Source organism: Carcharodon carcharias, chromosome 4 (assembly GCF_017639515.1).
Source record: "Carcharodon carcharias isolate sCarCar2 chromosome 4, sCarCar2.pri, whole genome shotgun sequence".
Taxonomy (NCBI): domain Eukaryota; kingdom Metazoa; phylum Chordata; class Chondrichthyes; order Lamniformes; family Lamnidae; genus Carcharodon; species Carcharodon carcharias.
The window spans coordinates 510683-528979 of NC_054470.1; the positions used below are offsets into that span (position 1 = coordinate 510683).

At 43.6% G+C, this 18297-nt stretch overlaps 1 protein-coding gene across 2 annotated transcripts in view; it reads left to right on the plus strand.

The window, feature by feature from the left end:
• The window catches only part of wdr36 (WD repeat domain 36), a 124803-nt gene that overhangs the window by 51206 nt on the left and 55300 nt on the right, over nt 1-18297 (plus strand). For both annotated transcript variants that reach the window (XM_041186807.1, XM_041186806.1), the window contains exons 10-12: nt 1804-1869; nt 10757-10840; nt 11138-11292. In XM_041186807.1, coding sequence (XP_041042741.1) covers nt 1804-1869; nt 10757-10840; nt 11138-11292 — 305 coding nt within the window. The remainder of the gene's footprint in view (nt 1-1803; nt 1870-10756; nt 10841-11137; nt 11293-18297) is intronic.

Consider the following 18297-nt stretch of genomic DNA (forward strand, 5'->3'; position numbering starts at 1 on the left):
TTTGTTAACTCAACGTTATTACAATTATGCAACTTCCTTGAGGTTTTTCCCTGCCTGACTGATGCTCTGTCCGCAAAGCTGAAAAAGATATCTTTTTATTAAGAGTTTCCATCTCATTGAGAAGGTTTCAGGCCAATCCACACCCAGCAACCTCCTTTGAAAACTATCCTCACATTGTGACAAAGTCCGCCACAGCAGCTGAGAGGATCCACAACAATCTAAAATGACCAACAATATTCTGAAACGACCCACAACATTCTTTTAAAAAAAAGTCAATTCAACCTATATCCCAATGTTTACAGATCCTTAACAAAATTCCAGAACCTTTATCTGTATGAATTAGGACAGTTTTAAGGAATTTCTTCACTTATACAGTTTCATACAGGGAATGGACTTCTAGATTGAATTGAGAGCAAAATGCAGGAATCATTTAAGAAACAATGAAAGCCGCAGAAAGACCTTTTTAAGATGAATGAAGATAGGCCATTAAGTCTCCCTCACCTGTAGTTTATTCTGTGAAATAGGTCATTTCTACCATTTTGGGGCCCAAATAAGAGGGTGTATATAGTTGAGTTATGAGGAAGGGTGAGATGTAGAGTAAACGCTAACATCAGAAGCCCATGATGCTGTTGTATTGTCACATGACTAGGTAACAGATCTGGAGGGAATAAGTATAACCTTGTGCAGAATTACTGATATGCACAGAAACAGACAAACCCTAAAGAGCACATCTAGACTCCAAACTCCAGAAGAAACAAACTTAGGTTGATGTGACAGCCTTTCCACGAGTAGACTTCAATCACAAAAGCCTGCTGAAGTTAATTTATAACGAGAAGAACCTGTGCATACACTGTTCCCCATTATCGCCAAATCCACCCAACACACTTGAGATTGGGGAAATTTAAGCTCAACAGTAACCAGTGCATTTTATTAATCTTTCAATGGAATTGACTCAGTACTCTAAAACGAGCCTAATTATTATGGTGTGCTCACAGTCCAACATTAGCTCCTGGTTAAGCAATGCCTTGATTTTGGTTAAGGAATGCCTCGCATCCTTGTTTTCAAATCCCTCCAAGGCTTCACTCCTCCTATCACAGCCCTCCAAAATATCTGCTTTAATTCTGGCTTCTTGAACGTTGCAGATTTTAGCCATCCCATATTGGTGGCCATGTCTTCAGCTGCCACATGCCAAGCTTTTGCATTCCCTTTGTGTCTCTACCTACTTTAAGATGCTCCTTAAAAACTAGAATCCAGAACTCTTTCTTTGACTAAGCTCTTGCTCATCTGCTCTGATATCTCCTTATGTGGCTTGGTGTCAAGTTTTGCTTTATAATTGTCCTGTGAAACACCTTGAAACATTTTATTATGTCAAAAGTACTATTTAAATACAAATTCTTGGCAGTGTTGCTGTACGGTGATTTGCAGGAGTAATCTGGCTATTATTTTTGTAAAGCAATTTAATTGAAGTATGACTGCATATCCATGTATTTGTGCCCCTTCTTCACATTTTTTAAAACTGAATTTTATTATGGGGTGGCATGGTGGTGCAGTGGTTAGCACTGCTGCCTCGCAGTTCCAGGGACCCAGATTTGATCCTGACGTCTGGTGCCTGTCTGGAGTTTGCACAGTGTGGGTACATTGGGTGTATGTCTTGGGCGTACGCCGCCTAGTGCCCATTGCCTGTCCAGGATAGGCTCCATCTCCCTGCGATCCTGAATTGAATGAAGCGGTTCTGAAAAAGTGAGCAAGTGAGAATTTTATTTTGAAGACTTCATTCATTTGTATTTGTTTTTGTTAATGTAGGACGAGATGGAACTTTGCAGTCATTTTCCACTCTTCATGAACGTTTTAATAAGAGTTTGGGGCAGGGTAAGTTTAATTGAAAAGTATAATGAATATATTATGGTTACCTTTTTCAGTTTAATTAAAATGTATTATATTTTTTGAAATGTGCCATCAATTTTTTTGGTAGTAACAAAAATATTTCATTTTTATGACTGGAAGGATTTTTCTGAAATTATTTTAAACTTTCGTTTTGAAAATAATGATAGTGAAGAGCTGCAATGAGTTTCTCTCTGCTCGCTCTTCTTCTCCACTCCACGCTGACTAGATTTTTCAGCTCTGAAGGTGGGAGGCTCACATGGAGGCTCTGTCCACTAAGAAGAGTGGGGAAAAAATATAACGTCCAATCTTTTAAACATCTTATCATCTACCTCAAGGAAGATATAAATGGGACTCAAGCAAACAAATTCTGAGGGATGACGAGGGCATTTATTCAAGTTATTGCAAAAGACGAGGGGTATGCTTTGTGAGGTGCCATTGGGATTTCTCAATTGGAAATATGTACCACAGTCGAGCAATTAAGCACCCAGCAATGCAGAATAAAAATAAAATCGGGCACACTCATGAGAATTACTTCAATAAAGATTGTAACCAACATTAATTCAGGAAGAAGGAATTCTGCCTAGCTAATCCCATTGTGTTCAGTAAATGCCATACCCCAAGTGAATTTTAAAAATCCAAAAGTTTATCCAAAAACACTTAATTCATTTCTGGCTCTTTGTGCATCCCTGGTTTCCTTTGTCCTGTCTTTAGCTGTGTAGGCCCTAAATACTGGAATTCCTGCCCTAAATCACCCCAGCTCTCTCTCCTCCTCTACAACACACCTTAGCTCCAAACACTTTGACCAAGATTTTGATCACCTGTCCTAACTCCTTATGTGCCTCAGTGCCAAACTTGGTTTAATGATGCTCCAAGCACCTTAGGACACTTTGCTATGCCAAAGGTGCTGTATAAATGTAGTTTGTTACTTTGGCAACGTTCTGCATAAAAGATTCTACTTAAGCTTAAAAATAAAATAATTTTGCGTCGTCGACTAAAGATTTTTTCAAACAAAACTTTGTGCACGCCCCTATAATATAAAACTTGCAACTGAGTAAAAGTTGGCAGCATGCAAGGTAGTGGGACTTATTGGAATGCATTTGAGCGAGGTGAGGGGTGGGAATTCTGCATGGAAAAGCCCAAGGAACAATGCTCCAATGACAGCTATTTCTAATTTACTGTAACAACAACAAGCCTTATATAGTGTTTTTAATATAGCTTGTAATGAACAAAGGCCAGGAGTGGGAGCCGGCAATTGACTCTGAGGTGGTAGCCAAGTACTTATAATGAGGGAGGGGTTCACTAGCTTAAAATAAAATAATTTAGCTCCAGGGTGCTATGATTTTCTTTTAAGTTTTCAAAATAATTATGGATGAAGAAGGTCATTCAACCCATCTTAACTTGTCAATCCAGATGATCCCTTATTGCAGAAACCAATAATTACCCCAGAAGTTTTGCCTTCTACTATTCTGGGTTTCCATTCTTTTATTCATGGGATGTGAAGGTCACTGGTATGGGAACTCAAGTTCTGTCGAAGGGTCATGAGGACTCGAAACGTCAACTCTTTTCTTCTCCGCCGATGCTGCCAGACCTGCTGAGTTTTTCCAGGTAATTCTGTTTTTGTTTTCTATTTCCCATCCCTAATTGTCCTTGAGAATGGATGATAGTGAGATGCCATCTTGAACTGCTGCAGTTCATGTGGTGTAGGTACACCCACGGTACTGTCAAAGGAGGGTGTTCCAGGATTTTGACCCAGCAACAGTGAAGAAATGGTGATCTAGTTTCAAGTTGGGGATCAGAATTTTACGCACACCTAATTGGGCATAAAATAGTGCGAGATGACATCAGGTGAGCGTCCCTATGTCATCCCACACGCACAATCTTCAGGTCAGCGGGCACATGCGGGTGACGGAGCCACGCCCGCCATCAATTAAAAGGCCACTTAAGACCACTAAAAACCCAGTTGAACCTGATTTTACATTGCCCGTGCGATTTCGCGCTCATCGCATGGGCAAGACGGGCAGGTCGCATCCAAGGGCAGAATAAAAAGGGTCAGCAGCATTGCCATTGTGAGTAGTGAGGAGTTTAGGGGATAGTTTGCTCCTGGTTGCTTATTTGAACTTGATAGTTTCATCGCTTTTCTGAACTTCATTCTTAGCATTTCTAGGCTTCACTTCAGGACTCATTGGTGTCTCCAAGGCCCCTGGAGGATTTTGACAGTGTAGACCATTCCAGCTATCAGACAGCCTTCCCTTACTTTGGCAATGGGTATTCTGGCCTCCACTGGAGGCACCACCTCTGAGGAGGAAGAGAGGGGCAGAAGGGAGGGGCCTGGTGTCCCAGTGCAGTTTCCAGGGGAGCGATCTGTGGGAGGAGAGGTGCAGGCACGGGGTGCAGGGCCAGCAGGTAGTCCATGGTGGAAAGGGCCGCAGAAGATTCCACTATCCTGCTGCCAGGGTTTACAGGCGGTGATGCAGCTACCTCACTATGTCCGAAGTGCAATGCTGAAGGAGGCTCTGCCTCCCCAGAGAGACTGTGACCTCCGTTTGTCAGGTGACTGGGCCTATGATCATCTCCAACTGTGTGGGTGGAAACCCCACGCCAGTGGCTCTGAAGTCACAGTGGCCCTCAACTTCTATGCCTCCAGCTCTTTCTAGGGGCCAGTGGGGGATCTTTGTGGAGTGTCCCAAACAGCTGTCTAGAGTTGCTTCAAGCTGGTGACAGAAGCTCTGTTCAGGCGGTTAATGACATTTATTCATTTCCGTACAGACGAGGCCAGCCAGGCTTAGTGAGCCAAAGGGTTTTCAGTGATTGCTGGGTTTCCCCGCATCCAGGGCGCAACCTACTGCACACGTGTGGCCATCAAAGTGCCAGCGGGTCAGCCGGGTGCCTTCATCAACAGGAAGGAATTCCACTCCATGAACGTCCAGACAGTATGTGACCACAAGATGCAGATTCTGCAAGTTTGTGCAAGGCACCCTGGCAGCTCCCATGACGCTTATACCCTCAGACACTCCCAAGTGCCGAGGCAGTTTGGTGCTCCAGCCCAACTGGATGGATGGCTGCTGGGTGACGAGGGCTATCCGTTGAAATGGTGGCTTCTGAAAACTCTCTGCTGTACAAGAATAGAGGCAGAGCAGCATTACAATAGGAGTCTTGCCTCCACAAGAGCGGTGATAGAGAGGACCATAAGGTCTTCTGAAGATGCGCTTCCAATGCCTGGACCGTTCAGGGGAGAGTACTATAATACCCCGCAGAGTAGGTGTCATTGATAGTGGTTGCATGCTGCACTCTCCACAATCTGGCACTGGCAAGGGGGACCCACTGGAGGAAGAGGATCTTGAGGCAGCTTCACAGGCCACAGAGGATGAATCCAGTAGTGAATCAGAAGAGGAGCACACTGAGGAGAATGCTGATGGTGTGGAGACAGACCTCTGTATCCTTCAGGGAGGCAGGGACACCAGGTGTGCCTTGATCCAATGCTCCTTTAGCTAGGTTGCGAAAGGTCTGCTTCGACCCCATCGTGGTGGGGGGGGGGGGGGGGGGGGGCGTCTCCATCCCAGATGCTGAAATGACCCTTTCATTTGAATCCAAAGTCCACTCAGTGCCTGTGCGATAATGTTTAGAGTGACTCACATCCAGCATTACATACTAGCGTACCCTGCACCAAAAAATAAAAAGGTGAAGCACACTTTGGCCATAATGACAAAGACAAAATTTGTCATTTTCACAATCTAAACAAATTAACATCACTTTCTCTGGGATTCATTAACAGAGCAGTAAACATAAACAAAACATTACAAAACGGAAAATCACCCATGAACAGTCCCTCTTGTGCTCATGGCACCTTAAACTTACATCTGCAAGTGCTATGTCTTGGTGCCCCCCCACCCACCCTCGCTGGCAGCGGCATTGGAGTCAGCCCGCTGACTTTACTGTCCCGTTGGCCTTGATGACCTTCGCGGTTGTCCTTTGGCCAGCGGAGCCTGTGCTGGCCCCGCCTGGAAGGAAGCGGCCAGTGCCATGGCTGTCATCTCCCCAGTCATTGCAGCCTCAAGAGATGCCACAGTCACAGGCAGAGGGGTGAAGGAGCTGCTGCCATCATCCAGAGTGTCCTGAGAGAAGCCCACAGAGACAACAAACAGTTTGTGCGCCAACGTGAGGTTGCTCTGGACCTCCCTGCTCACCATTAATGGGGGTGGGCGGCATCTAGCTGGGATACTGGGTGCCTCATCCATTGCCCACGCTGGCACTGACCACCTGAGGTCATTGCTGTGTGAGGGCTTGCAGGTCCAAGCGTAATCCCAGGAACCCCTGATTCTGTCCCTGGAGCTGCCTCTCCACTAAAGTTGCCACTCTCTCAATGGAGGAGGCAGTGCACTCAGCCCTCAGCCCTCAGGGTCAATGCAGTGCTAATGTTCCGCTTGGGCTCCTCTGCAACAGAGACCACAGCACGCATAACCTCATGGAACTCCGTCAGATCCTCCTGCACATCCCGCTGAACATCCAGCATCTGCCACCTAATGGACGACTCCAGAGGCTCATCATCTGCCTTCGACTCAGCATCGTCCTGGTCTCCAGAAATCCTCCAGCTGCCAGCACCCTGGGCACTCTGTGCCTCTGCCTGCTCCTCAAGGGAGTGTGAAGTGCCCTCACCACTGTGCTCTGTTATTCTAGCCGAAGATCTAACGCCCACTGAGTGCTTGTATCTGCGCTGGTGCGTGGTTCAGAAATCGGGTGTGACGCTGGTGCAGCTGAAGCCTGGCAGTCCTCTGGCACGGGGGATGGCTCTCCGGGGTCCTGGGAATGAATGTATGCTGGCGAATCTAAGGGAGAACCATGACCTGTCATTAATTTATGTCATCGCATGCCAGGCACCCTTGTGAGACATTGGAGATCTGCATCATGGTACTATTGTCTTTCATATAATCAATGGGGACTCCAGTTTTGAAGCTCCCATCAATGAAGAGACTACACAAGAATGTTTACACCCTACGAAACTCTCACTTCTGTGCACTGCACTCTTACCTTCGTCTGACACCCCAGCCTCTCCACGATCGGCTGGCTGAGGTGTGTGACGTCTCTCCAGCTCCAAGGCATCTTGCTTAAACCTCGTAAGGATTAGGGGGTATGGGGGGATCTCTGTCCACAACCTCTGTTATTATGGCTCGTCTTCTCCTGGAAAGACAGAGGAGCATTGATTAGTCCATTCTCTACCCGCAGCATCATTGCAGCCTGACCAACCCCACCTGAGGAACACCTTGCAGGGCACATCCGAGTCATGGCCCTCGAGCCAAGGCACTCAGTCCAAGCAGCCAGGGCTCACCCCCTTGGCCAGCTCCAATATCATTGACAATTGGCACTCAGACTCTAACACCCCTGAGCTTCACCAGCTTTAACACTTCACTGCACTAATTCAAGCCAACACGGTGCTCACCCTTGCCGAGCACAGCAGGCCGTTAAAACTTTTGAGGCACTGCACCCATGTATGCCGCAAGTCGTGGCTGCTGACCTGGGCTGCCACCTACTCCCAAGCTCTTTTTGTCAGGTGCAGTGGTCGCCTCCTTCCATCTTTGGGGACGAGGGTGCCCGTCCTAGCACCACCCCCTCCAGGAGGACCGTGAGGCAATTGTCCGAAAACTGGGTGATGGGGCCGAGTGCCCTCATGCCTGGCGTCTCCAGCCGCAGTAGAGGCCATAGCTTCAGTCTTCAGCACGCTGCAAATATGTTCTTCCCTGGCAGCCTTCAAGGAGCTGCCTCTTTTGTTTTTAAGCCACCTGCTGGGTCACCATTGGACCTGATGGCCGATAGGCCCCTGCCCGGCCCTTCTCAACCATTAGGAAGACACCTTTCATGCTGGGTGAACCTTAATTGGCCAGCCAGCATGAAATTGCAGTTGGGCCGATCGTGACCAGTTCCCCAGCTGGTCGCAGGCCCGCTGATCGCTTGCACCCGCCAAGGGTAAAATTTAGGCCAGGGTGGTGTGTGGCTTGGAACAGAAATTGCAGGTGGTGATGTTTGCATGCAACTGCCTGCCTTGTTTTTCTAGGTGGTAGAGGCTGTGGATTTGGAAGGCGTTGTTAAAAGATCCTTGGCAAGTTGCTGTACTACACCCTGTGTGCTGGTGGTGGAGGGAGTGTAAGTTGATGGATGGGGTGCTGATCAAGTGGGCTCCTTTTGTCCTGTAGAACGTTATATAAATGGCAAGAGACTGCAAAATGCTGTGGTACAGAGGGACCTGGGTGTTCTCATAAATGTATTACAAACAGCATGCAGGCACAGAAAGTAATTAGGAAGGCAAATTGAATGTTGGCCTTTATTGTAGAGGAGATGGAATATAAAAGTAGTGAAGTCTTGTTACAACTGTATGGGGCATTGGTGAGACCACATCCGGAGCACTGTATACAGTTCTGACCTTATTTAAAGAGGGATATACTTTCATTGGAGGCAGTTTAGAGAGGTTTGTTAGGTTGATTCTTCAAATAAATGGGGTTGCCTTATGAGGAAAGATTGGATCTCATTATTTAAACTGGAAATGAAGTGGAGTTTCTTCTCACATGGTTGTTAATCTTTGCAATTTTCTGAAATTTTCAGAAAATTGAGCACTGAAAAAGAATGCAAATATGTGACAATATTTGTACTTCTTGAGCAGACACATGAGAACACCACCACCTGGAAGTTCCCCTGCAAGCCACTCACCATCCTGACTTGGAAATATATCACCATTCCTTCACTGTCGCCAAGTCAAAATCCTGGAACTTGCTTCCTAACAGCGCTTTGGGTGTGCCTACCTCACATGGTCTGCAGCAGTTCAAGAAGGTAGCCCACCACCACCTTCTCAAGGGCACTTTAGGGTCAGACAATAAATATTGGCCTAGTCAGTGACGCCTAGTCAGTGACACCCACATCCCATGAATGAATTTTTTAAAATAATCACTACCCCAGAGAGCAGTGGAGGCTGGTTCATTAGTTAAGGCTGAGTTAACAGATTTTTGATTCTATAAGGAAAGGGTTATGGCGGGTTGGCAGGAAAGTGGAGTTAAGGCCACAATCAGATCAACCATGATCCTATTGAATGGCTAGGGGCCAAATGGCTTACTGCAGTTATTTATTTTGTTTTTATGGATGGTGTTAGGCTTCTTAATGGTTGGAACTGCACTCTTCCAGGCAATTGATGAGTATTCAGTTGTCCTGATTTGTGCCTTCTATATAGTGAACAGGCTTTGGGGAGTCGAGGTGAGTTACTCACTGGAGAGTACCCAGCCCCTGACCTGCTCTTGTATCCACATTATTTATGTGGCTGATCCAGTTAAGTTTCTAGTCAATGGTAACACCCCAAGGTGTTGAGAATGGGAGATTCAGTGATAGTAATGCTGTTGAATGTCAAGGAGGATGGTTAGATTCTCTCTTGTTGGAGATGGTCATTGACTGGCACTGCTATTGTATGAATGTTACTTGTCACCTATCAGCCCAAGACTGAATGTTGTTCAGGTCTTGCTGCATGTGGGCATGGACTGCTTCAATACCTGAGGAGTTGCAAATGTTAATGAACACTGTGCAGTCGTCAGCAAGCATCTCCATTTCTGATTTAATGTTGGAGGAAGGTCATTGATGAAGCGGCTGAAGATGGTTGGACCTATGGTGCTACCATGAGACCCTGCAGCATCGTATTGGGCTAAAAAACAATAATTTATTTGTTAGAAGAACTTTCTGATGGCTATTGATCTTTTGAAAATTGAGCACTCAAAAAACTGTAAATATGTGGTAATATTTATACTCCTTGAAATATGTAATGGATGAAATTTAATGCTGTTAAATCTAATGATGGATGAATGTGTAAAGTACTACACAATTGGAAGGGCCTGCATAAGTACCAATAAAATAACAACGAGATGAAGAATTGAAGGCTGTTAATTTTAAAAAAAAATTCTAAATCGGGATGGTGCAACAGAAAATGTGTAGTATGTTTCATATGTAACGAGTGTATCACTACCAATACTCTCATACATTCACCTTGAATAAAGTGGGTTTAGGGTTTTAACAGACTGCCCCAAGTTGTTTAATCACTGGAGAGCAACAATTGGTGAGGCAAATATGATTCATAAATATATCGCCAAAACAGCAGTAGAATAGAAATTGGAGGAAGTTGTGTTTAAACAGCATTGTGCACAGGTCAGATTACATCTTGAACACTGCCAGTTCTGATAACTGAGGCACTTAAAAGGTTTGAGTCTTGGAGGTAGAGAAGAGTCATAAGACTGTTGTTCATAGTGATAGACCCAAATTTTGTAGAAAATTGGATCAACTTTGTCTTACAGCCTTGAAAGTAGGCTCCGGAGCATTGATGCTATAGAGATATCCATGATAAACCAATATAGAAAAGTTAAATCCAAAAGTAGTACTTCAAATTAAACTGTGATTAGGACAAGGGGCAGAAATTTAACTTAGCAAAAGGCAAGTTTAGGACTAATGTTGGAAATCTACCTCTCAGAATGATCAGTATACAGAATGGACCTGCAACAAGGTCATGGAGACAAAAATCCTATAAATATTTAAACAGCCAGATGAATTCCTGATTGTGCATTCAGAAGTGGCTGAATGGCTTTCTTCATCTATATCTATCTTGTGAATATTGGCAAAGACCTTGAAGCAGGTCAACTACTTGCCCTTTGACCAGGGGATGGCACAGAAAACCTAAATAGTTAATGGATGGAAGGAAGAATGGCTTCTTTTAGGCACAAAAAATATACATACCTAGTTAATCTATTAAATGTAACACATTTGTACTCGCTTGCATCCTTTCTTTTCTTTAGAAATGTGCACCAAAGTGTTGTTTTGTTTAGAAAAAAATCAGGTGTGTATTTTTTGTTTTAAGGTTCCATTAATAAAAAGAAATCCAAAAAGAAAGGGTTGAAGTATGATACAATGAAACTACCTCCTATTACTACATTTGCTTCAGGTAATGGTACATCTACACCAATTCTGATTTTCTCCTTTAGAATGAACTGAATGGCCTTCATCTTGGAACATTATCCAGTTTAAACACACAAAATTTTACTCAATTATTAGACTTTCCAAGATTAGTTAGTTGGCAGGCATTTACAATATAATGTATGCCTTTAACTTAAATATTTGAATGTGGCATATTGTAATGTTTCTTGAATCTTAGATTTCTATTCTAAATTATCTCAATGTATTTCTGGCTTTGAATGTTTCTAATGCTGCTGATGAATTTGCTTGTGATTTGTAATGGTAGAAACAGCACGCCAGAGTTATTGGGATGGAATTGTTGCCTGCCATCAAGGGTATCTAATTAGCACTACATGGAACTACCAGAAAACCTCAATGGGAGCACACAAGCTTGAACCTAAGAGATTTTTTAAAGACCGTACCCTCGATGTATATTCCACAGTATGTACATTTTCACTGATTGCTTGAACAACTTCTTAAGCTTATAAAGCCACAGCATCACTGTTTCTATGTGTATGTCTGTCACTGTAGAAATTATAGATTAAAAAGTCAAAATTTACCAAATAGTAAGGACTAAAATTGGCACGACATTTGTCTTCGGTATAATAGGCTTAAGCAAACCAGCCTTGAACTGCAGAGAATTGGAAATATCGAGGCAAAATGACTTTTGGTTGCATTTTCTGTGTCTCATATGCGTGCACACATTTAATTTTTACTGGAATGTTGTCAGCAGTTGGACATCTCATCTATTGACCAGCACCAACATCTAGCTGACTGACCAGGGACATCAGAAGTGGAAAGAGCAGGAAATTGGGACTAATTCGATAGCTATTTTAAAGACCCAACACATGACTAATGGACTGAATGGCCTTTTGTGTTGTATGATTCTATGAAAGACTCGTGGGCAGCATAAGAGTTTGCAAGCATTAACTAACATTTCAGGCAATCTTTTTGCTAGTATCAGAAATCTCTGTGCTAAAAGTTAGCATGCAAAAATCAAGATCCGCATTCCAGTTCAGACCAAGTATCTGCATCTAAAATGTTCCTTTCGGTGTTGGCACACCTATGCATATTTCTATTTTTGGGTCAGATTTGCAGGACTTTTAATCTATTATTTGTTTATATTGTAATTCAGATTTATAAAAACATTTGAAAATGCTGATGGCTTGAATGTTTTCATGAGTGTAAAATATATATTTTTTTAAATGTATAAGAGTTTTTAATGTTAAGAGCCAGCCCTGGCTCCAGTAGCACACACAACTCCTGAGTCAGAAAGTTGTGGGTTCAAGCCATGCTTCAGGACTTGATCACATAATCTCAGCTGACACTTAAGTTCAGAGGCAGTGCAATACTGTCGGGAATGCCTTTTCAATGAAATGTTAAATCAAAGTACTGTATGGCCTTTCAGGTGGATGTAAAATATTCTATGACAGTATTTGAAGAGCTGGCCAACATTCATCTCTCAGTCAACCCCACTTAAAATATTTTAACTGGCCATTTTTCTCACTGCTTTTTGGAAGATTGCATGCTGCATTTCCCTATATTGCACTGATTCTGTAACAAAAGCAATTTGCCTTTAAAGTACTTTGGCCTGTTCTAAGGCTATGAAAAGTGCTATATAAATCCAAGGTCTTGCTGTTTTACTCCTCTTAAACAAATTTGCAGATTATATGTTATTTATGGATTTAAAATTTCATAATATGAAGTAAATATTAAGATTGCTGAGAAAAGAGATGTGTCGAAGCTTTTCGTTTTGCACTCATTGGTATTCTTGCGAAGTGTCCTGATATAAGGGGGAAAAACACTATACTGTATGAAAAGAGAGTGCTGAGTGGTTGGTAAGTGGACTCTGGTAGAGGCGTTGCCATGGAGAATGAACCAATTGATAATGACTGACAGTTAACTGACAAGCATTGTTTGAAATTTAAACCAGGCAGCTTGACCCTGAGGAATGAGTCAGCAAATGGTGTCACTTATAGACGCAATGTGTGCATGTTCTTTGTCTGCAAAAAATAGGGCCCTGTGTATTAATAAATGTAGCTTCCGGTACACGCAAATGTGCCACACTGCGAGCCCTTCTGTCAATCTTAAATTGGTTGTCAGCGTAATTCTTAGCACACTGAGGATTGTTTAGCAAATGTTGTCTAACCGCGGAATCACATGTAATGTTGGGCACTGTTTCAAGTTTTGCAAACAAGGGCTGGCTGGGTATAGTCTGTACCCTGCCTGATGCAAACAGCGGTTGGGACATGCTGTTTGAAACGATTCACCAGTCTTTGGGACGTATGGCCTACATACCTAGCATCACTCTGGCACTGTAATAGAAGCAAAGAGTCATAGAATCAAGATAACAGTACAGAAGGAGGCTAGTCTGCTCATTGAGTACATGCTGACTCTCAAGCAATCAAGTCAGACCCAATCCAAGTCTCCTCTGCCTGTAACCCTGCAAGTGCCCGTCCAATTTCCTTTTGAAATCATTAATTGCTCCCCCCTTCCCCCATCTTTGTAGGCAGAGAGTTCCAAATCTTTAGCACTCTGCATAAAAAAAGTTCTTCCTTACCTGTCCTCAACCTCTTGCCCAAAATGTTATACCTGTGTCCCCTAGTCCTTGTACCATCAGCCAGTGGGAACAACTTTTTTTGCTCTATATTATCTAAACCTTATCTGTTATAATCATGTACACCTCTGTCAGATCGCCTTCAATCTCCTTTTTTCCAAGAAGTACAACCCAAGTTTTTTTAACCTAACCTTGTAGCTAAAATCTCTTATCCCTGAAACTATTCTGGTAAATCATCTGCACCCTTTTAAGGATGCTCACAGCCTTCCTAAAGTATGGTAACCAGAACTGAACATAGTTGTAGACTAACCAGAGGTTTATAAAGATTCAGCATGGCTTCCCTGTTTTTATACTCAATATCTGTTTATGAAGCCCAAGATCCCATATGCTTTGCTGACTGCTCTCAATATGTCCTGCCACCTTCAAAGATCTATGCACATGAGCCCCCAGGTTCCTCTTTCCCTGCACATTCATCAGAACTTTGCCATTAAGTATATAATGCCTCTCCCTATCCCTTTTTCCAAAATTTTTTGCCTCACTTCTCTGTATTAAATCCCACCTGTCACTTGTTTGCCCATTCTGCTCGCCTATCTGTGTCCTTTTGCAGTTGATTTGTTTAATCCTCACTATTTGCCATGCTTCCAAGTTTGCTATCATTGGCAAATTTTGAAATTTTACTCTCTCTTTTCCAATATCCAAGTCATTTATATGCATCAGAAAAAGCAGTGATCCTAGCATACGAACATAAGTAGGAGCAGGAGTAGACTATACAGAGTGTCAAGCCTGCTCCGCCATTCAATACAATGGTGCTGATATTCATCTTCAACTCCACTTTCCCTACTGCCTCCCATAATCACTTGATTCCCTGAGACACAGACAAATCTGTCTTTCTCAGCCCTTAAATATATTCAACGATAGAACATTCACAACCCTCCGAGGTAGAGAATTCTAAAGTTTCACAACTCTTTGGGCAAAGAAATTTCTCCTTATCTCAGTCCTAAATGATCAACCTTTACCCTAAAACTGTGCCTCTTTGTTCTACATTTCCCAGCCATGGGGAGCAACCTCTGTCGAATCTGTCAAGTTCCTTCAGAATCTTGTATGTTTCAATGAATAACCTCCCATTCTTCTTAACTCCAGGGAATTTAGGTCCAATTTATTCAGCGTTGTCTCGTTGGACAATCCTCTTTTGTCAGGGAACTATCTAGTGAACCTTTGCTGTACCCCCTCCAATGCATGTATATCCTTTCCTGTACAGTGTACTTCAATCCCCTTGAAATAAAGGTCAACGTGCCATTTACCTTGCTAATTGTTTGCTGTACCAGCATGCTAACTTCTGGCCTTCCTTCTACAAGTGCATCCAAGTCCCTCTGAACATCAACATTTAGAACTTTCATGCCTTTTAGAAAACATTCTGCGTTTCTATTCTTACTACCAAAGTGAATAGCCTCATACTTCCCCACATTATACTCCATCTGCCACCTTGTTGCCCATTCACTTAACCTGTCTATATCTTTGCCTCGATGTGTCCCCCTCACAGCTTGCATTCCCACCTGCCTTTGTATCTTCAGTGCATTTAGGTACATTACTCTCTATCTCTTCACCTAAGACATTAATATAGATTGTAAATAGTTGAAGCCTCAGCTCTGATCTTCACTGGTTACAGCCACCAACTTGAAAATGCCCTGTTTATCCTGGCTGTGCTTTGTCACTTAAGCAATCCTCTATCCATGCTAATATATCACCCCAACTCCATGACCCCTTATCTTATGTATCAACCTCAACAAATGCCTTTTGGAAATTCAAGCAAACTGGATCTACTGGTTCTCCTTTATCTACCCTACTATTTACATCCCCAAAAAACACTTATAAATTTGTCAAACACAATTTCCCTTTTGCAAAACCACATTGACTTTGTCTGATCATGCTATGATTTTCTAAGTGCATTGTTAAGACACTGGGGATTATCATTGACCAGTAACTGAACTGGACTAGCTATATAAATACTGTGGCTTCAAGAACAGGCCAGAGGCTAGGAATCCTGTGGTAAGTAACTCACCTCCTGATTCCCCAAAACCTGTCCACCATCTACAAGGCACAAATCAGGACTGTGATGGAATACTCGCTACTTGCCTGGATGAGTGCAGTTCCAACAACCGCCCAGGACAAAGAACCCCACTTGATTGGTACACCTTATACAAACATTCACTCGTTCCACCATCGGCGGACAGTGGCAGCAGTGTGTACCATCCGCAATATGCACTGTAGAAATTCACCAAGGCTCCTTAGGCAGCATCTTCCAAACCCATGATCGTTACCATCTAGAAGGACAAGGACAGCAGATAGATTGGAACACCACCACCTGGAAGTTCCCCTCCAAGCCATTCACCTTCCTGACTTGGAAATATTTCGCTGTTCCTTCACTGTTACTGAGTCAAAATCCTGGAACTCCCGCCCTACAGCACTGTGAATGTATCAACACCACATGGACTGCAGCGGTTCAAGAAGGCAGCTCACCACCGCTTTCTCAAGGACAAGAGGATAACCAGGGAAAGTGTAGGGCCCATTAGGGACCAAGGGGACAATCTATGGGTGGAGCCAGAGGACATCGGTAGAGTGTTGAGTGAAAACTTCACATCCGTCTTCACCCAAAAGAATGAGGATGAAAGTATGGAACTCGGGGAGACACAATGCGAAGTTCTTGAGCAAATTGATGTAGGGAGTGACAAGGTGTTGGCAGGCTTAAAAGTGGACAAATCTCCAGGTCCGGATGATTTGTGTCCCAGACTGCTGAGGGAAGCAAGGGAGGAGATCGCAGGGGCTCTGACCCAAATTTTTAATTCCTCTCTGGCCACGGGAGAGATGCCAGAGGACTGGAGAACAGCTAATGTGATTCCGCTTTTTAAGAAGGGTTGTAGAGATAATCCAGGGAACTACAGACTAGTGAGTCTCACGTCAGTGGTAGGGAAACTATTGGAGAAAATTCTGAAGGAGAGAATCTATCTCTACTTGGAGAGGCAAGGTTTGATCAGGGATAGTCAGCATGGCTTTGTCAGAGGGGAGGTCATGCCTAACAAATTTGAATGAATTTTTTGAGGAGGTGACCAGGTGTGTAGATGAGGGTAGTGCAGTCGATGTAATTTACATGGATTTCCGCAAAGCCTTTGACAAGGTCCCACATGGGAGACTTACAAAGAAGGCAAATGCACATGGGATACAGGGTAATTTGATAAGGTTGATCCAAAATTGGCTTAGTTGTAGGAGACAGAGGGTGATGACAGAAGGCTGCTTTAGTGACTGGAAGCCATTGTCCAGTGGCGTACCACAGGGACCTGTGCTGGGTCATTGATTATTCGTCATTTATATAAACAACATAGATTATTATGTGGGGGGTAGGATTAGTAAGTTTGTGGATGACACAAAGATTGGCTGGGTGGTTAACAGTGAAGTTGAGTGTCTTGGGCTACAGGAATCACAGAATCACAGTGCAGAAGAGGCCCTTTGGTCCATCGAATCTGCATCGACAGGAAGATATAGACAGGATGGTCAAATGGACAGATAAGTGGCAGGTGGAATTTAACCCTGAGAAGTGTGAGGTGATATATTTTGGAAGGAGTAATTTGGCAAAGAGCTATTCAATGAACGGCATAACACTAGGAAGTTCTGAGGAACAAAGGGACCTTGGCGTGTGTGTCCATAGATCTCTGAAGGCAGAGGGGCATGTTAGTGGGGTGGTGAAAAAGGCATATGGAAAACTTACCTTTATCAATCGAGGCACAGATTGCAAAAGTAGGGGAATCATATTGGAGTTGTATAGAACCTTGGTGAGGCCACAGCTGGAGTACTGTGTGCAGTTCTGGTCGCCACATTATAGGAAGGATGTGGTTGCACTGGAGTGGGTGCAGAGGAGATTCACCAGGATGTTGCCTGGGGTGAAACATTTAAGTTATGAAGAGAGGTTGATAGACGTGGGTTGTTTTCGTTGGAGCAGAGAAGACTGAGGGCTGACCTGATCGAGGTGGTACAAGATTATGAGGGGCATGGACAGGGTGGATAGGGAGCAGCTGTTCCCCTTAGTTGAAATGTCAGTCACGAGGGGACATAAGTTTTTAAGGTGAGGAGCAGGAGGTTTAGGGGGGGAATGTGAGGAAAAACTTTTTTACCCAGAAGGTGGTGACGGTTTGGAATGCGCTGCCTGGGAGGGTAGTGGAGGTGGGTTGTCTCACATCCTTTAAAAAATATCTGGATGAGCACTTGGCCCATAACATTCAAGGCTATGGGCCAAGTGCTGGTAAATGGGATTAGGTAGGTAGGTCAGGCGTTTCTCATGTGTCGGTGCAGACTCGATGGGCTGAAGGGCCTCTTCTGCACTGAGAGATTCTGTGAATTAGGGATGGGCAGTAAATGCTGGTACACACTAAATGAATTTTTAAAAATTCCAGCATTTTCCCGATGACTGATGTCAGGCTGACTAGCCCATAGTTCCTGTTTCCTCTCTTCCTTCCTTCCTTAAGGAACTAATGTATGCATTTCAACAGTTATATATTCCTTTCTGGTGCAAAAACACAACAGGAAAAGTGGCTCAACTATGGCTAACAAAAGAAATTAAGGATAGTATTAGATCCAAAGAGGAGCCACATAAAGTTGCTAGAAAAAGTAACAAGCCTGAAGATTGGGAGCAGTTTAGAATTCAGCAAAGGAGGATCAAGAGATTGACTGAGGAGAAATTTAGAGTATGAGTGTAAACTTGCAAGGAACATAAAAGAGGACTATAAAAGCTTCTATAAGTAAACAAGAAGAAAAAGATTAGTGAAGACAAATGTAGGTCCCTTACAGTCCGAAATAGGAGAATTTATAATAGTGAAAAGGATATGGCAGAGCAATTAAAC